Source organism: Leucoraja erinacea, chromosome 5 (assembly GCF_028641065.1).
Source record: "Leucoraja erinacea ecotype New England chromosome 5, Leri_hhj_1, whole genome shotgun sequence".
Classification (NCBI taxonomy): Eukaryota; Metazoa; Chordata; class Chondrichthyes; order Rajiformes; family Rajidae; genus Leucoraja; species Leucoraja erinaceus.
The window spans coordinates 16,206,360-16,233,542 of NC_073381.1; the positions used below are offsets into that span (position 1 = coordinate 16,206,360).

At 41.6% G+C, this 27,183-nt stretch overlaps 2 protein-coding genes across 2 annotated transcripts in view; both read left to right on the plus strand.

The window, feature by feature from the left end:
• Positions 1-9,387, plus strand: part of zmp:0000000760 (collagen alpha-1(XXII) chain) — a 71,292-nt gene extending 61,905 nt beyond the window's left edge. The window contains exons 26-28 of the mRNA XM_055635075.1: positions 4,389-4,479; positions 7,667-7,744; positions 8,547-9,387. Coding sequence (XP_055491050.1) covers positions 4,389-4,479; positions 7,667-7,744; positions 8,547-8,689 — 312 coding nt within the window. The 3' untranslated portion in view covers positions 8,690-9,387. The remainder of the gene's footprint in view (positions 1-4,388; positions 4,480-7,666; positions 7,745-8,546) is intronic.
• A 4,123-nt stretch (positions 9,388-13,510) lies between these two features.
• msh5 (mutS homolog 5) lies at positions 13,511-18,992 on the plus strand. Its single transcript, XM_055635076.1, has one exon. It carries the CDS (start codon positions 13,716-13,718, stop codon positions 16,134-16,136), a length of 2,421 nt encoding a protein of 806 aa, XP_055491051.1. The 5' UTR covers positions 13,511-13,715; the 3' UTR covers positions 16,137-18,992.
• The last annotated feature ends 8,191 nt before the right edge of the window (positions 18,993-27,183 follow it).

A 27,183-nucleotide genomic window follows, 5' to 3' on the forward strand; every position in this document is an offset into this window, starting at 1 on the left:
AGTGTGGTAAGAAATATTTTGTGTTGAACAAAACTGCTCCCATTTCTTAATGTAAGAGATGTTCTGCTTCTGGGTACTATCCCTCCAGGATCCTGCAATTACATCCATAGTGCGATCTGATAGTCTTATTCCAACATATGGTCTTTTTAGAATCTGCAAATCAACAAATCAATACGATCATGTAAAGGATGAAAATCGCCAGTTACAGGGTGCACGAGTAGGTTTTCTTGTCTCGAGACATGCATTACAGGTTCTGTCATCATTTTTAACACTAGTGGATACCATGGTTGTGTGGGCCAGTCTGGAACCACCAACAATCCTGAAGCATTATCTTGTTTGATCTTCTGTAGACACCTACTGATCAGACAAAAAAGAAGAAATGCATATAAGAACATTCCACCCCAATTTAACGTAAACGCATCTACCCCTGTTGCACCTGGATCTGGTTCCCACAAAACATATTGTGGTAACTGGTGGTTCAATCTGGATGCAAACAAGTCAATTTCTGGTTTTCCAAATCTTTTCACAATTTTACGGAAAATGTCACAATTTAACATCCATTCTGTATTGTCATTAAAAGTTCGTGACCTAGTGTCTGCAATTATGTTGAATTTACCTGGCAGGTAAATTGCAGAAAGCCAAATGTCTTTCTTAATGCACCAGTGCCAAATCATGTTTGCCAATCTGTCACATGCTTCTGACTTGATTCTGTCGAGTTATGCTTATAATAAGGCTCGTACCACGACGTAAACAGAGTATATCTTTAATCTGTACAACAGCAGCAACAACAACAGCCTCGTGTGTAAGCCCAGGCAACTCCCTAACTGCCCACACCCTGGGTTCCAGTCACATCCGGTTACTGGAGCCTGGCTTCTGGCACACAGGGTCCTAGTGCCCCTCTGCTCAGCCTTACACTATTATTGCATAATACCACAGATTCCACCCATATGATTGACATATGCCACTGCCGTAGTATTGTCAATCTGAACCTGTACATGCAAATTTTGTACCTTGCGGCAAAAGGCTTTCAAGCCATGAAATACACTTAATAATTCAAGATAATTAATGCCATGTGTCTCGAGCAAAGGTTCTTCCTCTGCATTCCATCTACCTCCACAGCTTGAGATGTCACCAGCAGCTCCCCAACCTAGTGCACTTGCATCGGTTTGTAAGATGATAGCTGGTGATTCAATCAGAATTTTTCTGTAAGAACAATCAACATTTTTAATCCACCTTTTTATATCCTCAATTGCTATGTTTGGTAGTTGCATGGGTCTATCAAAATGACCAGAATGTCTTTTCAAAGCCAATACCTTTGCTCGCTGCAGCTGCTGATAATGCAGTGGGCCAAGCTGAACAGCTGGAAAAGCAGCAATTAGTTTGCCAAGTAACCTTGCCACTGTTGTTGGTTGTTCTTGATGTTCTTGATGGTTGTTTGCCTGCAATTAGTTCCTTACAACCCTCAATAAGCTGCAGCTTTTTGTCCTTGGGTAAGGTCACTTTCATGTGCTCTGAATTAATAGTGAACCCCAAGTAATCAATTATTTTGTTTGGTGTCAGTCTGGATTTATCTGGGTGGATCACAAAGCCCAACTTTTGAAATGTTAGTTTGACTTTTAAAACTGATGCTGTTGTTATGGCTTCTCCCACAATTAAAATGTCATCCAAATAAGCCATTATCAAATGGCCTTGGGTTCTTAACAATGCTAAGATTGGTGTTAGCAGTTTTGTAAACAATCTAGGGGCTGAGGCAATGCTTTGAATTGCCACAATTGACTCATCCAGACAGATTTCAAATATCTACGATCTTTAACATGCACGGCCACAGAGTAATATGCATCTTGGAGATCTATGCTTGCCATATAGTATTCTGTTGAAATTAATTGCAAAGCATTAGTAAATGTCTCCATTTTGAAATGTTTATATTGTACAAAAGGGTTAAGACTTGTAAGGTCCAAAATGAGTCTACAGCCACCATCCTTTTTTGGTCTAGAGAAAATACTAGATATGAACTGGTGGTTTTGATAAGTTGTTTTCTCAATTACCCCTTTTTTACTCAATAAGTCAATTTCTACTTGAATGATTCTAATCTCTTCTTTAGAGAAAGAATGTATTCGTCTTGGAATATGTTGAGTAGGGGGATTTTCATTTTGGTAGAATTCAATTCTAAACCCCATTATACTGCACAGTATATATGCATCAGATGTTATTAGTTGCCATTCTTTTAGGAAGAATTGTAACCTTCCCCCAATTTGTGAGTAGGACTCATCTGACATGTTTCTCTCAGAACCAGAACCACCTACCTCAGGGGTTCCTGGTGTCACTTTTAGTACCTTGCCCCTTGTGGAAATACCATGTCCTCCACGTCCTGAGGTCGTACGCCAATATCGTGTATGCGGGTACGAGCGACTTGTTCCTTCACCAGTTCCCCTTCGATATGGATATTGCCTTCTAGCTGTGCTGCCAAACATCGGTGGTTTCATCATCCCGATAGTTTTTGATTCTTCGTTGAGAACCTTCAGCTTTTTGGCTAGCTCTTCTCCAAAGAGTAAGTATGGCAATTGTATATTAGATGGTTTACAGAGCCCTGCAAACTTAGGATGTATGTTAGGTCTTATCGCAGTTTTACGAATACAGTTTATTTCAAAATGTGCATTCCACATCATTCCCATCACATCCTGCTGTGACTTTGTCACATTTCCTTCTTCCAGGTCTCTGGCAAATGCCGTAATGCTTGACCCAATTAATCTTAGTACCCGCTGTAACTTCATTTCTTGAGCACGTACTGTTGTGCCCTTGTAACTCCACACTTCACTGTTAACAGATGGAACTGCTAGCAGAGCACAATTTTGCGGGACTTCATATTTGTTCACAATATCATCCATTGTTGGTTCTTCCAAATGATGGGAAAGCAGGTAATTTATACTTTCTGCTATATCCTCTGATAGAGGTGGTCCCTTGTGTCTGGGACTAGAGAACTTTTGGGCCAGCCCTGGTACTTTCCTTTTTTGTGTTGGGCTCTGGTCCTCAATAGATTCATTGTCAGAGAATTCTGGATATTCCTCCTCATAATGGGTTTCACCTGGCATTTCTTCACCAGGTATTTCATGCGATGCCTATCTTATCGGCCTCCGCTTTTTTCCCCCTCTTTGGGGTATATCAAGCTCTTCCATTGAGCTGTATACTGGCAGCCCACTTTTGGGTGCTGTTCCATATTCTGGGTCTCCTGTAGACCTGCGTCTGTATTTTCTTTCAGGCATTTCTGTTGCTGCCTCCGTGCTAGGCCAGCCAACATATTCATCTTCATCATCAGGCATTTTGGTTACTGGCTCAAATCTGGGCCACCGTTTCCCAGAACCTCTCCTGGGTGTTCCATGCGGTTGCTCTTTAAGCCCGCGTTTTTTATACTCCTTCTGGAGTTTGCCTTTATAAATAATTTTACCCATGAGGAATTCCAGTTGAGAAACTCTGTCTGACATGATCTCTGGCTCGGACTCGTCCGAGTCTATAGGCCTATTAGTTTTCTTTTTGGCCTTACTCTCTGTGGAAGTTTCAACGGGACTTTTTTCTCCCGGTTTAGAAGTATTCGGTTTTCCTACCGTCGACTTTTTAGTCGGGCGCCCACTACTCTCAGACATTTTGTCTTCTTGAGTGCTTACTGCGGTGCGCTTTCCCTTATTCCTCCCACCTTTCTCCATAAATTAAGACTTGCCTGTCTCTGCACGTAGTCTCCCCGGAGAAAAGCAGCCTGAAAGTGAAAGTAAAAATACTTACGTTCAGGTTTTCTTTCACTCACCGATTGGAGGTTGCGTACCTCCTTCCCGCGGTCACAGCGCAATGCGTTTGACGAGATGACGCGCATGCGCCTGGACGGCCATCTTCACGTAGTCACTCGCGTGACTCCGAAGTAAAATACACGAGTAATTGGCAAAAAAGCAAACTTAATGGAAATTATTAGTGAAGAGCCTGGGTACTCCCAAATATCAAATATCTAAAAGAAATCTTCTTTTGGATACACAGATTGTGTTTCTTAAATGTATAATCAATCACTAGACCACTGCAGATATTGACTCATCATTCTTTGCTGGCACCAAATTTACTTAGAAATCACAAGAATTCTGCGGTTACGATAATGGAAACAAGATAGCTCATGACCTGCAAGGTAATGTGTCCAGGCCAAACATTTGATCTTTGAGGATCAACCCATGCCAATTTGAAATTCAGTTGATAACATCTTCCTGCACACTTTGATCCTGCTGTTATCTCCCAGTTATAACTGATCTTCATTCATCAAATTATTTTATTTATTGGCATTAGGGATTTTGCTAATTTAATTTGATCATGAGTTTTTTTTTACTCTGACTAAACTATCAAAATCTGTTTTTAAGGGTAGGCCAGGAATCAATGGAAGGGATGGAGAACAAGGACCAGAAGGATTCACTGGAGAACTGGGTGATCCAGGATTGCAAGGGTTGAAGGGTCTGTTTGGTTATAATTAGTATAAACAATGTTTCTTTGTGTATTTTGTCAGTCTTTGATGTCACTTTGACAGCTTCATGTTATAATAGTAGAGTTCATATGTCAGTTTGCACCAATCTCATTAGTTGGATCACTTTTGATGTGTGTTCATTTGCTACTCTGTTACATATCTTTACTCATGTAAGTCTTTACCCTCTACTTCTAAACCAGGGGTCAGCAACCTACGGCCCACGGGCCGAATCTGGCCCGTAACCCGAAATCATCCAGCCCGCAGGCGTATTTATTTTTTCAATTAGTTTTTGCGACCTGGCAATTGCAGCCAGTCCCAGGGCACGCAGGCGACCTGGGAACTGCAGCCAGTCCCGGGACAGGTGAGTTGACCTGGGAACTGCAGCTAATCTCAGGGACGCGAGCTGACCTGGGAACTTCAGCCAGTCCCAAGGCACGTGAGGGATCTGGGAACTGCAGGAAACTATTTGAAAAACACGTGAAAACTAATGCGAAAAACAACACCGTGTCATTCTAGTTAGTATGGATTATTAGTATGCATTATTACTAATTTATGTATTATTAATATGTATTGAAACTAATTTCTAATTTAGTTAGTATGTATTATTATTACCTCCATTTATTAACTAAGGCGATAGATATAGCCCGCCATCCGCTCACAGGCATGGGTCCTGGCCCCTATGCAGTAAAAGGTTGCAACCCCTGTTCTAAACCTTCCATAAACCCTGTATTAAATATCTACCCAACAACTTTGAGCCACTCACTTGATAGCAATAAAAGCATCCAATCACATTCAAAGATATCAAGATATTGTAATCACTGGATCTTAATTGGGCTGGTGACGGCAGTGACAACAATAAACCTAAACCTAGATTGGAAGTCTGAGCTTGGATTAATATTGTGTGCTTTTAACTCTTTCTAATCTTCCGCTTCCTGCCCGTCACATTAGATTGCAAGACCATGAAGTCTATTCTAAGTGCTCTTCTATTACTTTATTGTTATAATGAATTACTGCTCCAGACCTTCATCTTAGACTAGTCCTCTTTCTAAATATAGACTAACCGTAAGAGGCTTTGCACTGTACCTCGGAACTCGTGGTAATAATACATTAAACTAAACTGGAAGGCATAGTTAAAATTTGAGGAATGCATGATGCTATTGCCAATTGTGTGGATTAATTCTTAGCACTGCATTGATCTATAGTTGTATATGATCCCAATTTTCATTTAAGCTTAATTAGACAAAGAAGAAAGTTGGAGACTTTTCCTGGCCTCTATACAGTGCATTCAGAAAGAATTCAGACCTCTTCACTTTTTCCACATTTGGTTACGTCACAGCCTTGTTTTAAAATGGAAATTTAAATTTCATGTTTTTTATCATCAATACCCCAGAACGAAAAAGCGAAAACAGGTGTTTTGAAATTTTTGCAAAGTAATTAAAAAGAAATAACTGAAATATCACATTTACATAAATATTCAGATCCTTTGCTATGACACTCAAAATTGAGCTTAGGGTCATCCTGTTTCCATTGATTATCCTTGAGATGTTTCCACAACTTGATTGGAGTCCACCAGTGGTAAATTAAATTGATTGTACATGATTTGGAAAGGCACACACCTGTCTATATGAGGCCCCACAGTTGACAGTGCATATCAGAGCAAAAACCAAGCCATGAAGACAAAGGAATTGTCCATAGACCTCCTAGACAGGATTGTATCGAGACACATATCTGGGGAAGGGTATAAATCAATTTCTGCAGCATTGCAGGTCCCGAAGAGCACATTGACCTCCGGCATTCTTAAATGGAAGAACTCTGGAACCACCAGGACTCTTCATAGAAGTGCCGCCTGACCAAACTGAGCAATCAGGGGAGAAGGATCTTGGTCAGGGATGTGACCAAGAACCCAATGGTCACTCTGAAAGAGCTCCAGAGTTCCTCTGTGGAGATGGGAGAACCTTCCAGAAGGACAACTATATCTGCAGCTCTTCACCAAGCAGGCCTTTATGGTAGTCAGACGAAAGCCACTCCTCATTAATAGGCACATAACACCCTGCTTGGAGTTTGCCAAAAGGAATGAGAAACAAGATTTTCTGGACTGATTAAAACAAGATTGAACTCTGGCCTGAATGCCAAGCATAATGTTTGGAGGAAACCAGGCACCGCTCATCACCTGGCCAATACCATACCTATGGTGAAGCATGGTGGTGGCAGCATCATGCTATGGGGATGTTTTTCAGCTGCAGGAACTGGGAGACTAGTCAGGATCGAGGGAAAGATGAACGGAGCAAAGTACAGAGAGATCGATGAAAACCTGCTTCAGAGTGTCCTGGACCTCAGACTGGGGCGGAGGTTCACCTTCCAAAGGACAACAATCCTGAGCACACAGCCAAGACAACGCGGGAGTGGCTTTCTAACAAGCTTGTGAATGTCCTTGAGTGGCCCAGCCAGAGCCCGGACTTGAACCCTAAGGAACATCTCAGGAGGGACCTGACAATAGCTGTGCATCAACGCTCCCCACGCAACCTGACGGAGCTTGAGAGGATTTGCAGGGAAGAATGGGAGCAATTACCCAAATACAGGTGTGCCAAACTTGTAGCATCATACCCAAGAAGACTTGAGGTTGTAATCGTTGCCAAATGTGCCTCAACAAAGTACTGAGTAACTGAATACTTGTGTAAATGTGATATTTCAGTTATTTTTTTTAAATTACTTTTCACTTAAAATTTCACTTAATTACTTTGCCTGTTTTCACTTTTTTATTATGGGATATTGTGTGTAGATTGATGATAAAAACAAAATAATTTAATACATTTTAGAATAAGGCTGTAAGAACAAAATGTAGAAAAAGTGAAGGGGTCTGAATGCACACTATACATGGAGGTTTCTATGTACCTATGAGCCTTGGAAGTACCATCCTTCTCTGAAATGCCACAACTCTCTCACACACGTTCCCCAATGCTTGCACCAGCTCAGGGCGTGTCCATGGTGGTTTTATTCAAGGTGACCACTGCTTCGTCCTTGTGCCGACAAATTCCCAATTTCATTTCAGGACATCGACCTCATGATGGTGTTAGGGTAGGAAAGATTTGTGCTGTCTGTTAATCTCAAAGTAATAATTGTTTGTGGAGAAGGGTTTCTTAATTAACATTTCACATTTTTCTGCATTTCTCATTTCAGGGGAACATGGAGTCCTTGGTGACAAAGGCTCTCAAGGTATTGGACACCCGGGTTTTATAGGAGCACAGGGCTCAAGAGGTAATTTTTCATACATTTGATATTGTGCATTAAAATCAGCAGTGGCCTACCTTGTACCACATTTATGCACAACATAATTTAGTTATAATAAAAAATAAAACGATCATGAAGGAAAATTGTAAGCAGTCTGCAAATCCTCTGAAAGCTAACAATTGAAGTGGTCTGGATATAGCTACTGTCATTCAATTCTTAATCAAAGTAAGCATTCTGAAAATGTGAGACGTGCTTTAAAGTTAGCTAAAATAGCACCTACCTGAGCGGGTCCCAGGTCATGTACTCCAATTCCCTCAGCCTGGTCTCCTATAAATAAAACACCTTTGGGCAGTTCTCCCTTGTTGTCCTAAAACCCTTCATCCTCAATTTGCAATCTCTAATTCTCACCCCAATTACCATCCTGGCCTTTCGCCCCTCAAATTTCATGTCCAATCATTGCCAGATACCCCTATTAATTCCTCATCTGACCTTCATTCCAGCCAAACTCTTCCTTGCACAATTCTTGTCAATCCCTACCCATCGCTGGTCCAAATTCATCCCAATGATCTGCTGCTTGACCCCTTATCAGCTCGTCACAATCCTATTCTACCCCCAAGGTTCATCCCAATTCCCGCACTTGGATGCCTGATCCCCAATCACAATTAATAATTTGCTATTTACAAATCTTATCTTTACGTGCACAAACATTTGCAGAGTCGGACCATCATACTAAATATGTTAGTTGAATATGTTCTGGTCACTAAGCCTTTGCAGATATATTATTATTTCTAGCCTTTTCTAACCGTTATTGATGTTGCTATTCACATAGGTGACCATGGAAAGCCTGGATCAAGCATACCTGGACAATCAGGGCAACAAGGTCCACGAGGTTACACAGGGCAACAAGGTTTACAAGGATATCCAGGACATATGGGAACTCCAGGTGTCTGTAGGCCAACAGTATGCAACTAAAATGCTGACAACCCTGAGCAACAACACATTCCACTTCTAAAAAAATTACACTATTATTGAAGAATATGTGTAAATAATAATGACTTATTTGAAGCACCTTTCTGAATAAATATATTTAAACAGTTTGCATAAATCCTTTGGGTATGTGCTAAAATACTTAAATTCAAAAGAATCTCATTAGAATATTAAAACTCCAACAAGAAAGTTATGTATGGTAAGACCAACTTTAATTTATATCACTTGTTCTTTACTGGTAATCTATTCTCTTGATTATTTTTTTCTTTCTTAAACAAATAGAAATAGAATGTGCCTGTTTCCAAAATGATTGAGAAGTTATACATTAAGGGAAAACCAATGGAAATTTTAAAATAACTCACATCAATATTCTACTTCGGAGTGATGCAAAATAAACATTCTGAATAGCAACCATGATGGATACTGTTTTAAAGTTGTCTTAAAAATATTGTGGAGTGACCTAATATGACAGTGTTTCCAAATTCACATGAAGATTGGATAAATTGCATTTAGTGTATGCACACGTTGAGCACCCTACTTTGTAATGATGTGTCCCCTCTTCACAAAGTAGACAATTGCTGGCATCTCAATTTCTAATTCTATTATAAAGGATTTAATGGTACAGATAGTTAAACTATTTCCACTGGTAAGTTAATCCAGGTTGTGACCATAATGTCAGAGGGAGGATATCTAGCAGTGCACTTAGCATGTTTTTATACAGATCATAAAAACCTGGAATTCTCTTCACAAAAACCTATGGAAGCAGGGTCAATTGAATTTTTCAATACAATGATTAACGGAATTTTATTTCGTAAGGAATCAAGAAATATATTGCTGAATAGCAGTTAAATGGAATTGTGCTGCAGATCAACAGGTCCAGGAGCTGAAACATTGAATCCTGTTACCAATTTCCTAGTTGGTCAGAAATAATTAACTCAATATTTCTTCCAATTATGTGTCTGTTGCACAGCTAATTAAGTTGTCAATCAAAACACCTTTCCTATGTGTGTCAACCCCGTGTGAAACTCACTTAAATACAAATCCAATTTGCGATCTGTGGATACTTGCTGGAAATGCTGTAACAACCAATTGCATTATTGGTAACAATCACTAATGCAATAACAACCGATTTGTGTGTGTCCCATTATAACAGGGATAATAGTTTTGAAAGGCTTCTCAGCTACTTTCAAGAAACCACATTGAGGCATTCTTTTGTTCCAGCATCTACAATATTTAGACAGCTAAATTCTTGGGATTAAAGCCTTAATTTATACATACACAAATTATTTATAGACCATCATGGTGAGTTGATGGGGAAAGTTCTGGAAATAATAATCCGGGAGAACATTTGAAGTTACTTGAACAGTTGTGGATTTTTTTAAAAAGTCATTTTCAGAACCTGAGCAGGGCCAGCATTTATTACCTAACCACAATTAATTGCCTTTGGAAAGCTGATAGTGAGCGTCCTTTTTTACTGCTGTAGTTCTTGTGACCAAGCTTTGCTCAGAAGTGTTAGAGAGGCAGTTCAAAAATTTAGACTTCGCAACAATGAAGGAATAGAAATATATTTTCAATTTAGAATTATGGAACTTGGGAGGGGAAATCTGCAAACGTGGTGATCCTTTGCAAATGCTGCCTTTGTCTTTCTTTATGGTAAAGTGTGTGAGTTTGGGGAGATGCTGTTGGAATAGCCTTGAGGAGTAACTGCATTTGTAGACGGTGCACACTGCAGCATTTTCATCTATGGTTGATAGTACAATTGTTTAGAATGGTGAAAATGGTACCAATCAAGTACGGTATCCTCCACCTGCTGGATTAGTTCAGCTCCAAAAACACCATCCATAACCTCCACTCAGCTAGTGGTAATTATTTGCTGCAAAGAGTAGAGTTTACCGACAAGAGGTCTAGCAGATGGAGTGCTGTGAGTACATTTTTGCAGGAAAATTAAATTGGTATGAACTAAATGAAGCAAAGGCAGAGCTCTGAAATGTAGACAGATTTGAATATTCAGACTTTACAAAAGTTGTGTTAGAAAAATGGCAAGTAATTAGGAAAGCTTGATTAGGAAATTAGTAAGCTTAATGAGGTAATTAGGAAAGCCATTTTTTTTTTATTGGGAGAACAATTAATTTCAAAAGTTAGGAAATAATGCTTCAATTATACAGTGGATTGGTGAGACTACGTCTGGAGTAGTACATGTAGTTTAGGGTCCCTTTTTAAATAAAGCAGTTCAGCGCAGGTTTACTTGAGTCATATCTGGAGTGGGTAAATTGTCAATGAGGTAGGTTGACAGACAAGTCTTGTAAGTTTAAAAGATTGAAGGAGGCCGCTATTGAAATATATACAATTGTGAGAGAACAATGTGAATGTGAACAGGATGTTTCTTTGTGAAAGAATCTGGCACTAGGTGATCACCGTTTAAAAATAAAGGGTCATTTATTTAAGACAGAGACAAATGTTTTCTCATGAGAGGATTGTGAGCTTTTCGAGGACTCTCTCCAAGTATGATGGAAGGACTGTAATTGAATATTTTAAGGCTGAGGTAAATAGCAACTTGATAAGCAAGGAAGGTGAAAGATTACTGCAAGTAGATAGGTATGTGGAGTTGAGTCAACTCAAGAGTGTTTTATTGTCTTATGTCCCGGATGGGACAATGAAATTCATACTTGCTACAGCACAACAGAATATGTGAATATGTAAACATTGTATATAACGGGGGGAAAAACAAAAAGTTCAATAAATAACAAATATAGTGCAAATAACAAATAATAATAGTTTTCTGCAGTTCAAAGCTCATAGCTTATTTGTTGTGTTTAATAGCCTGGTGGCTGTGGGGAAGTAGCTGTTCCTGAACCAGAACGTTACAGTTTTCAGGCTCCTGTACCTTCTTTCTGATGCCAGTGGTGAGATAAGTGTGTGGCCAGGATGGTGTAGGTCCTTGATGATTTTGGCTGCCTTTTTGAGGCAGCGACTACGATAGATCCCTTCGACGGTGGGGAGGTCAAGCCAGTGATAGACTGGGCAGTGGTCACAACTTTTTGTAGTCTTTTTCGCTCCTGGACATTCAAGTTGCCGAACCAGGCCACGATGCAACCAGTCAGAATGCTCTCTACCATGCACCTGTAGTTTAGGAGAATCCTCTTCGACATGCTGAATCCCCGTAATCTTCTCAGGAAGTAGAGTCGCTAATGTGCCTTCTTTATAATTGCATTGGTGTGCTGGGTCCAGGAAAGATCTTCTGATTATATGCACGCCCAGGAATTTGAAGTTATTGACTCTCTCCACCATTGTCCCGTTGATATAAACAGAATTGTGGGTACTCATCCTTCCCCTACTAAAGTCCGCAATCAGTTCCTTGGTCTTACTGATGTTGAGATCCAGGTTGTTGTGTTGGCACCATTCGGTCAGTCGGTCGATCTCACTTCTATACTCTGACTCATAGACATGATCTTATTAAATACTGAGTGCTTCTAATTTGAAAGTACTGAACTTGCCATCACCCTGCGTTAGTTAGTCTTTGGAACCTTCATCATGTCCCAGTCGAGTTGAAAATGCCATTCATGGCCTTGCCTTGTATACCGAGTCCCAAGGTGAAAAAGTTACTTTTATAACAACTAAACAGGTTTGCTTCTTAATAAACAGACACCACACAAACTGTTTGGTAGACCAGTTCAAAACTTTACCTATTATCGGCCGATGGAAGGGAGGGAGAACTCCAGTCAAGTGAGCAATTACAGACACTTCACCGTCCTCATCCACCTTCTTTGAACAACAGAATTACATCGCATTTTATACGGTTTCTTTGTCACCTTAGCACATTCCACAGACATTATTCATGGTCAGAGGTACAGGAAAAGACATCACATCAAAGGCATTTTGTCACAATCCCTTAGATCAGTCTTGCTTCTCCTCTCTTGTCACCTCCTCCCTCATAAACATAGGACACTTGGTTTACGACATCGTACTTCAAAGAGATGACTCTAGCTAGCTCCTCTGCTTCCTCTCTCGTCACTTGGTCCCTCATAAACATAGGACACTTGGTTTACGACATCTTACATCCAATACATCAAAGAGATCTAGCTCCTCTCTGCTTGCCACTTGGGAGACAATGTTATAGTATTTATTATCTCACACACCGCAACCTGAGGCAAGCCTAATTTGAGACTAAATATAAGCTGTAAGCTAGCCCAGAAGCCAATTTAATATCTTCTTATATTTTTAACTAAAATTCAACTTCATCAAAGGCACTCGTGCAAACGAATTGCCATTCTCTCTGTGTCCCAATTCCTCATCCATTGATTAATTGCCCCGGACTCCTGGGGTTTATAAGGATGAGGGGGATCTTGTAGAAACATACAAAATTATAAAAGGACTGGGCAAGCTAGATGCAGGAAAAATGTTCCCAATGTTGGGCGAGTCCAGAACCAGGGGCCACAGTCTTCGAATAAAGGGGAGGTCATTTAAGACTGAGGTGAGAAAAAAAAATTTCACCCCGAGAGTTGTGAATTTATGGAATTCCCTGCCACAGAGTGCAGTGGAGGCCAAGTCACTGGATGGATTTAAGGGAGTGTTACTCTCGGGGCAGGTGGAGTCAAGGGATATGGGGAGAAGCCGCCACCTCCTCCCTTGCGAGGGAGAACCGGACCGCGCGCGACACGTGCCCAACCGCCACCTCCCTCGCGCGGGAGAACCGGACCACGCGCGACACGTGCCCAACCGCCGCCTCCCTCGCGCGGGGAACCGGTCCGCGCGCGACTCGTGCCCAACCGCCACCTCCCTCGCGCGGGGAACCGGACCGCGGGAGAACCGGACCGCGCGCGACACGTGCCCAACCGCCACCTCCCTCGCGCGGGAGACCGGGACCGCACGAGACTCCGGGCCAATCGCCCCCACGCGCGACTGCAGCCAACCGCGGTCACATTCGCGGCCGCCTTGGAAGTCGGAAATGGCGGTGTAAATAAACCGCGGGGATGAAGCCTAACGTGTGCAGGATTATAAAACGAATGCCCCAATGAATAACTCTGCTCCACCGACAACGGCTGCGGTGGATGACGCGGATGCCTCCACCCAGCCCGAGGTGTATGCGAGCGTCCTGTGGCACAGCGGACAGCTTGGGCTCGCTTACTACAACGCAAATGACTGTACCGTTTACATCATGTCCGATACCCCCGACTCACAGGATCTCAAGTTGCTGAAGAAAGTATTGGAAGAAATCCAGCCCCGGTGCATCTTAACAAGTGCGAAGCAAGACCACATTATGGCGGACTTCCTCCAAGCAATGGGGACGGCCAACAACGGAGAGGATGGGAAGCCAGAAATAGCTCTCTTCCCCAACGTGGACTTTGGGCTCAATATCAGCAAGCAGCGGGTGCTGTCTGCCAACTTGCCCTTTGTCCCCTCTCATCTGACCGAAGCAGAGAAGATCGTGTACCTGGCGGCAATCATCCCATTCGAGTGCACCACCATGTTGCGAGCACTCGGGGGGCTTCTGAAGTTTATAGAGAGGAGGAGGATTGGAGTGGAATTAGAAGATCCCAGCGTGAGCGTCCCCATCCTGGCAATCAAGAAATTTGTCCTTAATGACATCGTTCACATTGACCAGGACGCTTACTGCGTGTTGCAGATTTTTAAGTCAGAGGTGCACCCATCTGTGTACAAACTGGCGTCAGGGGTGAAAGAAGGACTCAGCTTGTTCGGAGTTATGAATCGCTGCAGATCCCAATGGGGGACAAAGCTGATGAGGCTGTGGTTCATGCGTCCTACGATAAACCCGGAGGAGCTGAACAAGAGGCTGGATGCCATCCAGTTTTTCATGCTGGCAAGAAACACTGAGATAGTGCAGACGCTTCAGGACTGCTTGAAACACATCAGAAATGTCCCATCAATTCTGAAAAGGATGACACTATCGTACACCAAAGTGAGTGACTGGCAAGCCCTTTATAAGACAGTGTACAACGCTGTGTGCATTGGGGACACTTGCACATCCCTGCCCAGATCTGTAGAGCTCTTTGCAAAGATCTCTCACACTTTCACAGATGATCTTCATTATATTGCCAGTCTCATAACAAAAGTGGTGGATTTTGAAGGTAGTAATACGGAGAACAGATTCACTGTTCGGCCAAACGTGGACCCAGCTATAGATGAGAAAAAACGAAAACTGATGGGTCTGTCAGATTTCTTAACTGAAGTAGCAAGGAATGAACTAACCCTACTAGACAGCAGGATTCCTTCATGCTGTGTTATCTACATCCCTCTGATAGGATTTCTTCTCACTATTCCACGCCTTCCAAGCATGGTAGACAAGGATGATTTTGAAATAGAGGGACTGGATTTCATGTTTCTATCCGAGGGTAGGCTTCATTATAGAAGTGCCAGAACCAAAGAGCTTGATACAATGTTGGGAGACTTGCATTGTGAAATCCGGGACCTTGAGACAGCTGTCATGTACCAGCTGCAGGTAAAGGTTTTGGAGAAGTCTGCAGTTCTTTTCGATGTGATGGAATATACAGCTCATTTGGATTGCTTAATTGCCATGGCTGTTGTGGCCCGAGAAAATACCTATATAAGGCCAAGGTTAACCAGCAAGAATATAATCAATATTAAAGATGGAAGACATCCTCTCATGGAAATGTGCACAAGGACATTTGTTTCAAACCCTATCAGTACTGGTGGAGAACATGGAAAGATAAGTATCCTCACTGGTCCAAATTCCAGTGGCAAAAGTGTATATCTCAAGGAGGTTGGCCTAATAGTATTCATGGCACTAATAGGTAGTTATGTACCTGCCACAGATGCAGAAATTGGATTAATAGATGGTATTTACACGAGGATCCAAAGTCGTGAATCAGTGTCTGTGGGGCTCTCCACATTTATCATAGACTTAAATCAGGTGGCTGCTGCAGTTAACAGTGCTACAGAGAGATCTCTAGTACTAATTGATGAGTTTGGAAAAGGAACCAACAGTGTTGATGGCTTATCACTTCTTGCAGCTGTTTTAAGGCATTGGGTGCAGCAAGATGTGAAGTGCCCGCATATCTTTGTATCTACCAATTTTCATAGTTTAGTTCAGCTACAACTACTCCCTACTATTAACCTAATACGTTACCTAATGCTGGAGACCATACAGGATGGGGAGGAGCTGGTGTTTTTCTACCAGCTAAAGGACGGTGTTTCTACCGACAGCTACGCTGCCAATATAGCTACACTGGCTGGGATGCCACCAGAGGTGGTGAAGCGAGGGACACAGATATCTGAACTGTATCGCAGTGGACAACCCATTTGTCGTCTTGACTGTCCTACAAAAGCAAACCAGTTGGAAACATACAAAGCATTGGCAGATACGTTCCTTCAATTGGACCTCAGTGATCCTAATGTGAATCTACAGGAATTTTTGAACAAGAGTGTTCTGGCATATACAGCGTCAGAGGTTTGATATGGCATTTTGCTGAGCTGCTTCAGGCCATGACCTAAAACATATTGAACACACTGTTACTATTCAAGAATTTTATCTCCGTTCCCAACGATTTTTAATGGATAAAATAAAAATCTAGGATTTGCAATTGATCAAGCTTTGAGGTTAGTGTATTAAAATTGCACTGAGAGCAATTGGTTTGGTTTGACCAATCTGGTAAATTTGTCGATCGTAACATTAAAACATTTGGCGATGCTGCAGTTATCTCCACGTGAGTTGGGATGGAAAAATTGGTAATTTTTAATTATAGATATGTCTTAATTATTGATTTGGATTTGACAATGCAATAGTTTAAAAATGCCTGGTTTAGGTGAATGTTTAAACATATGTGAATTTACTGTGGTAATGTTTTGAAACTAAGTGGAACTCTTTCCTAAATTCTCACTTACAAGAAGAATGCTCAAAAATGGAGTGCAGTAAAATGAGTTTAAGTGCACCAGAGAAAAGAGAATTGTGATCATTAAAAGAAATCCAGAAAATAGCTCTGATGAATTCTAAAGGTGTGCCGGTGATGAAACGTATTTGCAGGAACCAGAATCCAATAAGTTTAAATAAACCTTTTTAAGCAAGGAGTTGGTGGTGTTTCCTCTGCTCTGGATCACAACAGCTACAGGACTGGAAGAACTCAAGTTATGAGTTTTAGAGTTTGAACATCAGCTAACATTTCACATTTATCATGATGTAGGAGGTCATTTGGCCCATCAAACTAATGCTGACTCTAAGAGCAACATGATCAATCCCATTCCACCATTTTACTTCCCTGTAAACTATTATCTCTCACATGCTCATTGACTCAAAAAATGGGAGGCACTGTGGAGCTAACTGCACCAGAGACCTGGGTTGAATCTTGGCCTCGGATACTTCTGTACATTCTCCCTGTGACCATGTGGGTTTCCTCTGGGTACTCCGTTTTATTCCCCCATTCCAGTCGTGTGGGTTTGTAGGTTAATTATGCTCTGTAATTTGCTTCTAGTGTGTTTAGTGTCTAGTCCATGAGAAAATAGGACAATATAGAACTAATGTGAATGGTTGATCAGTCATTTACCTGGACTCGGTGGGCTGAAGGGCCTCTAAAAATGTACACAGTAGCAGAGAGAACATGTAAACTCCACACAGACCATAAGCTAGGATCAGGCTCCGATCACTGGAGGTCTGAGACAACGGCATTTGAGTGAATGTGATACTGCAATGCCAGTATGATCTATGATGCACACTTCTTACCTCTTGCCTGTTGGGAGAGGGGAGAAGAGGAATGTCCAGTGTAAGATTCATCCTTGATTGTGCTACTGGTCTTGCCGAGGCAGCTGGAAGTGTAGATGGATTTAATGAAAGGGAGGGAGGTTGGTTTGCGTGATGGTCTGGGTTGCATCCACAGTTTTCTGCTATTTCTTGTTGCCTTGGATAGAGCTTACCCAAACCATGTTGTGATGCATCCCCTTAAAATTATTTCAATGGCGCACCTGTGGAAGTTGGTGAGAATGTTCAGACGTAATGCTAGCATTTATTTCAAGAGGACCAGAACACAAAAACAGGGATGTAGTGCTGAGGCTCTACAAGGTGCTGGTCAGGCCGCATTTGGAGTATTGTGAGTAATTTTGGGCACCATATCTGAGGAAGGATTTGCTGGCTCTGGAGAGGGTCCAGAGGAGGTTTACAAGAATGATCCCAGGAATGAGTGGGTTAACATATGATAAGCGTTTGACGGCACTAGGACTGTACTTGCTGGAGTTTAGAAGAATGAGGGGGACCTCATTGAAACTTACTGAATAGTGAAAAGCTTGGATAGAGTGGACGTGGAGAGGATGTTTCCACTAGTGGGAGAGTCCAGGACTAGAGGTCATAGCCTCAGAATTAAAGGATGTTCCTTTAGGAAGGAGATCAGGAGGAATTTCTTTGGTCAGAGGGTGGTGAATATGTGGATTTATTTGCCACAGAAGGCTGTGGAGGGCAATTCAATGGATATTTTCAAGGCAGAGACAGATAGATTCTTGATTAGTATGGGTGTCAGGGGTTGTGGGGAGAAGGCAGAAGAATGAGGTTAGGAGAGAGATAGATCAGCCATGATTGAATGGTGAAATAGACTTGATGGGTCGAATGGCCTAATTCTGCTCCTATCACATGACGTTATGACATGCCGAACTTCCTAAGTGTTCTATGGAGTATAGCTGTTGATGTGTGTTCTTGGCCATTGCTTTAATATGGCTGGCCCAGGACTAGTTGCTGATGATATTTACTCCTCAGAACTTGAAGCTTTCAACTAGCTCTACTTTAGAATAGATCCCTCTATGAGGTGTGATCAGCAGGCCAGGGGTGTATACCAGGCCATATGTACTGCTTCGCTTCCGATCACAATCTCCTTTGTCTTGCTGATATTGAGGGAAACAGTGTTGTCTTGTCACCAGGAAATGAGGTCTCAGTCTCCTTCCTGGCTTCCATCTCATCATTACACTGATTTTCTGTGAACTGGTGGTCCAGCCTCCCCTATAATATAACCATATAATATAACCATATAACAATTACAGCACGGAAACAGGCCATCTCGGCCCTTCTAGTCCGTGCCGAACACGTATTCTCCCCTAGTCCCATCTACCTGCACTCAGACCATAACCCTTCATTCCTTTCCCGTCCATATAACTATCCAATTTATTTTTAAATGATAAAATCGAACCTGCCTCCACCACCTTCACTGGAAGCTCATTCCACACAGCTACCACTCTCTGAGTAAAGAAGTTCCCCCTCATGTTACCCCTAAGCTTCTGTCCCTTCATTCTCGTCATGTCCTCTTGTTTGAATCTTCCCTACTCTCAGTGGGAAAAGCTTATCCACGTCAACTCTGTCTATCCCTCTCATCATTTTATAAATCTCTATCAAGTCCCCCCTTAACCTTCTGCGCTCCAAAGAATAAAGATCTAACTTGTTCAACCTTTCTCTGTAACATAGTTGCTGAAACCCAGGCAACATTCTAGTAAATCTCATCTGTACTCTCTCTATTTTGTTGACATCCTTCCTATAATTAGGCGACCAAAATTGTACACCATACTCCAGAATTGGCCTCATCAATGCCTTGTACAATTTTAACATTACATCCCAACTTCTATACTTCTATAATCTGGACAAGAGTTCATTTGAAATTCCCTGAGCGGCTTCAGATGGCATTCTAAAGTGAATGTGAATGGAATGACCATCCCCAGCCTCCACCGTCTCACCAGCCGTTTAGAGCCTCAGCTGTAGCGGTGGAAGGAGGATAAGGGTGGGGGGGGGGGGGGGGGGGGGGGGGGAAGAGGACAACTGGGCAGAGCAAGGAGAGCAGCATGCGGCGGTAGTCAAGCAGGGAGCGGATAAAGCCACAGCCGACAGGAAGAAACAGCAGCAGGTGAGAGGGACTCACTGGTGCTTCTTGCCAGTCGGGAGTGGGGTCAGGAGCCAGGGTTCTAAATGGCCAGAGAGATGGTGGGAGCTGGGGATGAGTCAGTACATCATTCCGTTTACATTCTGTTTACATTTTATATTTGTTTTTTAAGGTTTCTGGCACTCCATGGTGCTTTAGAGACACAGAAAATGTGCCATTAGCAGGCCAAGGGTGTATTATCGTTTCATTATCACGTTACCTCTGTTGGCCTGGGAAAATAGATAATCTAGAAAGGCTCTGGAACTGAGGGTTCCCTGAAAACCGGTGTTCAGGCTGTATTTAATATCCGACCCACCACGATGATGTCTGTAAATTTGTAAATTGAGTTAGATCATTCATATAAGCCATAAACCATATTTATTATCTAAATGGTGGCCGATTGGGAAAGGGGGAGATGCAGCGAGACCTGGGTGTCATGGTACACCAGTCATTGAAGGTAGGCATGCAGGTGCAGCAGGCAGTAAAGAAAGCGAATGGTATGTTAGCTTTCATTGCAAAAGGATTTGAGTATAGGAGCAGGGAGGTTCTACTGCAGTTGTACAGGGTCTTGGTGAGACCACACCTGGAGTATTGCGTACAGTTTTGGTCTCCAAATCTGAGGAAGGACATTATTGCCATAGAGGGAGTGCAGAGACGGTTCACCAGACTGATTCCTGGGATGTCAGGACTGTCTTATGAAGAAAGACTGGATAGACTTGGTTTATACTCTCTAGAATTTAGGAGATTGAGAGGGGATCTTATAGAAACTTACAAAATTCTTAAGGGGTTGGACAGGCTAGATGCAGGAAGATTGTTCCCGATGTTAGGGAAGTCCAGGACAAGGGGTCACAGCTTAAGGATAAGGGGGAAATCCTTTAAAACCGAGATGAGAAGAACTTTTTTCACACAGAGAGTGGTGAATCTCTGGAACTCTCTGCCACAGAGGGTAGTTGAGGCCAGTTCATTGGCTATATTTAAGAGGGAGTTAGATGTGGCCCTTGTGGCTAAGGGGATCAGGGGGTATGGAGAGAAGGCAGGTACGGGATACTGAGTTGGATGATCAGCCATGATCATATTGAATGGCGGTGCAGGCTCGAAGGGCCGAATGGCCTACTCCTGCACCTAATTTCTATGTTTCTATGTTCTAAACAGTGATAACCCAAGCACCGATCTCCAAGGAATACCAGTGGTCACAGGCCTCCGGTCCGAGAATCAACTTTTCACCATCACTATCTGCTTCCTTCCATGAAACCATTTCTCTTTCCAGTCGGCTAGCTCTCCCTGAATCCTTTGCAATCTAATCTTCCAGAGCAACCTATGATGGTAAACATCAAATGCTTTAATGATGTCCATATAGACAACGACTGCAGCTTCGACCCTCATCAACCTTTTTAGTTATTTCAAAAATTTCAATCAGATTTGTAAGACACAATTTCCCACGTACAACACCGTGGTAACTAATAATATACTATCTATGAAATTCCAATTAACAAGGGGCAATAGATAAGGGTGTTCATTATCACCGCTATTATTCGCTTTGGTAATTGAACCTTTAGCTGAAAAAATTATAACACATCCTGACATCTATGGTTATAATACAAAACATTCAAATAACAAAATATCTTTATATGCAGATGATGTACTACTGTATATCACAAAACCCCAAATCAGTATACCAAACATATTAAACCTAATCGAGGATTTCGGATCTTTCTCAGGATACAGAATAAACTGGAACAAAAGTGAAATTATGTCGATAAAACCGAAAGACTCAACACATCTTTTGAAATTCCCCTTTAAAATAGCTACAGAAAAATTTAAAAACTTAGGAATTGAAATCACTAGAAATTACCACGGTATGTTTAATGCTAATTATAGCCCCTTACTTAAGAAATTAAACAATCTAATTAAATTCTGGAAAACGCTGCCGATTCTTTAATAGGTCGAATAAATGCTATAAAAATGATCTTTTTACCACAAATCCTATATTTATTTCAATCAATTCCAATATATCTTCCAAATTTTTTTTTCAAAAAATTAGACTCAGACATCACAAATTTTATATGGGATTATAAATCCCACAGAATACAAAGAGCACACCTTAGTAAACCAAAAGAGATGGGTGGTCTAGCGCTCCCTAACTTTATGTACTATAATTGGGCGGTAAATATTAAAAATATGATTCACCTGCTGGACAACTCTGCCCAGCAGCTGGATTGGATTATAATGGAGAGAGAGGACTGCGCTCCTGGTAATACAGGAGCGACTCTCCTCTCACCAACGAATTTGAATAACAAAAATTATAATAAAAATCCAATGATACATAGTACAATTAGAACTTGGAAACAAATAAAACAGAACTTAAAATTAAGAAATCTATCTCTGCTAATGCCAATAGCCAATAACCCTTCGTTTAAACCCTCAATTATAGATAAATCATTTACACAATGGGAAAGAACGGGAATCAAAACGCTCGGAGACTTGTATGAATTAGGGAAATTATTACCATTTCAACAATTACAACTGAAATATAACTTGAAAAATAATCAATATTCAAATCGTGATTAGCTGAAAAAATATACAAAAGACTATTATAATATGCCCCCAGACTTATTAGATGAAGCCATGAAGATAAAGGCTGAATCAGCAAATCTAATATCATACTTATATAATATTATATTGAATATAGAAATACCTACAACAGATAATATTAGAAGAGACTGGGAACAAGAACTAGCTATAAAAATTTCAAAAGAGAGCTGGGATAAACACTTATTATATGTGCATAAATGCTCGATCAACGTACGACATACTCTAATCCAATATAAAACATTACATAGACTATATTATTCAAAAACTAAAATTAATAAACTTTTCCCCAATGTCTCACCCATTTGTGATAAATGTCAGTCACAAGAAGCTAACATAGCACACTCTTTTGTTTTCTGTATAAAAATTCAAAAATTCTGGAATGAAATATTTGAAATCTTTACAAAATTATTTAAAACAAAACTACTACCCAAAGTAGAATGGATCATTTTTGGAATATCGGAAGGTAACCCAGAATTAAATATGTTTCAAAAGAACTTACTTAATTATGGGCTAATAATGGGAAAAAAGCTTATACTTAAATTTTGGAAAAATGCTCCAATACCAACAACAAAAATGTGGATTTCAAACATGTTCGAAACACTACACTTGGAAGAGATGAGACTCCTCCTAGCAGGCAAAGCAGATCACTTCCAAAAGACGTGGTCTGCATTTATGGAACTATTACAAGCATAAGGTACAATAATAAGTTAAAACATAAAGGCTACCAGGACCTGGTAACGGGGGGCATAAAATAAATTTTTAATAAAAACACGGTTGGTATATCCTTTTTTGCGGAGTTTAAAAAACCCCCCAAAAAAAACCGTGGTAAAAGGAGGCGAGGGGAAGCAGTAGAGTGAAAACTGGCAAGTGTTGGGTAGATTCAGGTGAGGAAGGCTGATTGGCATTTGGGTACAAACAGTAATAGGCCATAGGTGAAATGGAGATAAAAGGGTTCAAAATAAAGAAGTAAATAGGGAAACATAAGACTGGAATGGAGGAATATAGTGGGTGAAGCGTAAGGGATAAAAAGAAAATGGGCTGAACAGAAGGAGGAGAGAAAATGAACTGGGTGATAGGTATAATCGGAGAAAGGTATGCACTAAAGTAGTGGGGAAACAAAACGGGTGAGAAGGGGGAACAGTTTAGGTGAAATTCTAGTGTTCATCTTGTTTGGTTTTAGGCTGCCCAAGCAGAATATGAGGTGCTGGTTTTTACAGTTTGCATTTGCACTATGGTAGTGGAGGAGGCCGATGACAGAGATATTTATGGGAAAGCAATTTAAAATAGCGAGCAACCGGAAGCACCTTGCCATTGTAGGGGCCACATCGGTAGCACCGAATGCATCAGGTGAGGTTGGAAGAAATTCAAGTAAACTTCTGTCTCAACCAAGAGGTGTAGACTTTTTTGTTGTAATTAACCAGTTGAGATAACAATTTCTTGCAAAAGCACTTAATGGTGATAAAAAAGATTAGGAATACACCTGGATGCATGGTATTTGGTTAAATAGAAAAGAGAATAAAGGAAGGAGATTGATAACATTGATTAAGGAGAACGTTTCAAAGCTGAGAGAAGAATTTGTCCTTGAACAAACGATAAAATATCTCTCTTTAGAATTTAGAAACAATTGAGCTGTGATTGTATAAATGGGTCTAATCTACTGGCTGCTAATAAGTGGATCGTTGGGACCTCTTTTGTGGATCGTTGGGACCTCTTTTGTGGATCATTGGGTCCTCTTATGTGGATCATTGGGACCTCTTTTGTGGATCATTGGGACCTCTTTTGTGGAAGGTGCGACCTGTACAAAAAGGATGGGTTGCCCTTGAACCCGAGGGGGACCAATATCCTGGCGGGGAGATTTGCAAAGGCTACTGGGAGACTTTAAACTAGAACGGTTGGGGGGAGGGACTCAAATAGAGAACGCTAGTAGACAGTGTGTGAGGCAGGAGGCAGAGAAGGAAAGCACTCAGACCCAACATGTAGGGGGGAAAGAAGAAAACAATAATAAACAGACTATAAGAGGTGGTGGGGTTCTTAAATCGGTGAGCAGAGAGACAGAGGGGTGTAAAATGGGGATGGAAGCAATAGGTAGCAAGGTGAAAAGTAAAAGTGGCAGGCAGACAAATCCAGGGCAAAAATCAAAAAGGGCCACTTTTCAACATAATTGTAAAAACAAGCCTGAAGGCTTTGTGTCTCAATGCAAGGAGCATTCGTAATAAGGTGGATGAGTTGAATGTGCAGATAGCTATTAATGATTATGATATAGTTGGGATCACGGAGACATGGCTCCAGGGTGACCAAGGCTGGGAGCTGAACATCCAGGGAGATTCAATATTCAGGAGGGATAGACAGAAAGGAAAAGGATGTGGGGTAGCATTGCTGGTTAGAGAGGAGATTAACGCAATGGAAAGGAAGGACATTAGCTTGGAGGATGTGGAATCGGTATGGGTAGAGCTGCGAAACGCAAAGGGGCAGAAAACGCAAATGGGTGTTGTGTACAGGCCACCGAACAGTAGTAGTGAAGTTGGGGATGACATCAAACAGGAAATTAGAAATGCGTGCAACAAAGGTAAAACAGTTATAATGGGTGACTTCAATCTACATATAGATTGGGTGAATCAGATTGGCAGGGGTGCTGAGGAAGAGGATTTCTTGGAATGTATGCAGGATAGTTTTCTAAACCAAGATGTAGAGGAACCAACGAGAGAGCGGGCTATTCTAGACTGGGTATTGAGTAATGAGGAAGGGTTCTGAACTTAAAGAAAGGTAACTTTGAGGGTATGAGACGTGAATTGGCCAAGATTGACTGGCAATTAATTCTAAAAGGGTTGACGGTGGATATGCAATGGAAGGCATTTAGAGACTGCATGGATGAACTACAAAAATTGTTCATCCCAGTTTGGCAAAAGAATAAATCAGCGAAGGTAGTGCATTCATGGATAACAAGGGAAATCAGGGATAGTATCAAAGCAAAAGATGAAGCGTACAAATTAGCCAGAAAAAGCAGCATACCAGAGGACTGGAAGAAATTCAGAGACCAGCAGAGGAGGACAAAGGGCTTAATTAGGAAAGGGAAAATAGATTATGAAAGAAAACCAGCAGGGAACATAAAAACTGACTGCAAAAGTTTTTATAGATATGTGAAGAGAAAGAGATTAGTTAAAACAAATGTGGGTCCTTTGCAGTGAGAAACGGGTGAATTGATCATGGAGAACAAGGATATGGCGGACCAATTGAATAACTACTTTGGTTCCGTCTTCACTAAGGAAGACATAAATAATCTGCCGGAAATAGCAGGGGGCCGCGGGTCAAAGAAGATGGAGGAACTGAGTGAAATTCAGGTTAGTCGGGAAGTGGTGTTGGGTAAATTGAATGGATTAAAGGCCAATAAATCCCCAGGGCCAGATAGCCTGCATCCAAGAGTACTTAAGGAAGTAGCTCCAGAAATAGTGGATGCATTAGTGATAATTTTTAAAAAACTCTTTAGATTCTGGAGTAGTTCCTGAGTATTGGAGGGCAGCTAACGTAACCCCACTTTTTAAGAAGGGGGGGGGGGGGAGAGAGAAAATGGGAATTATAGACCAGTTAGTCTAACATCAGTAGTGGGGAAACGGCTAGAGTCAGTTATTAAAGATGGGATAGCAGCACATTTGGAAAGTGGTGAAATCATTGGACAAAGTCAGCATGGATTTACGAAAGGTAAATCATGTCTGACGAATCTTATAGAATTTTTCGAGGATAAAAACTAGTAGAGTAGATAGGGGAGAACCAGTGGATGTGTTGTATCTGGACTTTCAGAAGGCTTTCGACAAGGTCCCACATAAGAGATTAGTATACAAACTTAAAGCACACAGTATTGCGGGTTCAGTATTGATGTGGATAGAGAACTGGCTGGCAAACAGGAAGCAAAGAGTAGGAGTAAACGGGTCATTTTCACAATGGCAGGCAGTGACTAGTGGGGTACCGCAAGGCTCAGTGCTGGGACCCCAGCTATTTACAATATATATTAATGATCTGGATGAGGGAATTGAAGGCAACATCTCCAAGTTTGCGGATGACACTAAGCTGGGGGGCAGTGTTAGCTGTGAGGAGGATGCTAGGAGACTGCAAGGTGACTTGGATAGGCTGGGTGAGTGGGCAAATGTTTGGCAGATGCATTATAATGTGGATAAATGTGAGGTTATCCACTTTGGTGGCAAAAACAGGAAAGCAGACTATTATCTAAATGGTGGCCGATTAGGAAAAGGGGAGATGCAACGAGACCTGGGTGTCATGGTACACCAGTCATTGAAAGTAGGCATGCAGATGCAGCAGGCAGTGATGAAAGCGAATGGTATGTTAACTTTCATTGCAAAAGGATTTGAGTATAGGAGCAGGGAGGTTCTACTGCAGTTGTACAGGGTCTTGGTGAGACCATACCTAGAGTATTGCGTACAGTTATGGTCTCCAAAACTGAGGAAGGACATTATTGCCATAGAGGCAGTACAGAGAAGGTTCACCAGACTGATTCCTGGGATGTCAGGACTTTCATATGAAGAAAGACTGGGTAGACTCGGCTTATACTCGCTAGAATTTAGGAGATTGAGGGGGGATCTTATAGAAACGTACAAAATTCTTAAGGGGTTGGACAGGCTAGATGCAGGAAGATAGTTCCCGATGTTGGGGAAGTCCAGGACAAGGGGTCACAGCTTAAGGATAAGGGGGAAATCCTTTAAGACCGAGATTAGAAAAACATTTTTCACACAGTGGTGAATCTCTAAAACTATCTGCCACAGAGGGTAGTTGAGGCCAGTTCATTGGCTATATTTAAGAGGGAGTAAGATGTGGCCCTTGTGGCTAAAGGGATCAGCCATGATCATATTGAATGGCGGTGAGGCTCGAAGGGCCTAATGGCCTACTCCTGCACCTAATTTCTATGATCAGTGGGTATGGAGAGAAGGCAGGTACGGATACTGAGTTGGATGATCAGCCATGATCATATTGAATGGCGGTGCCGGCTCGAAGGTCCGAATGGCCTACTCCTGCACCTAT

Excerpts from the sequence above, each read along its gene's own strand:
- msh5 (XM_055635076.1), top strand. The coding sequence starts at position 13,716 with ATGAATAACTCTGCTCCACCGACAACGGCTGCGGTGGATGACGCGGAT.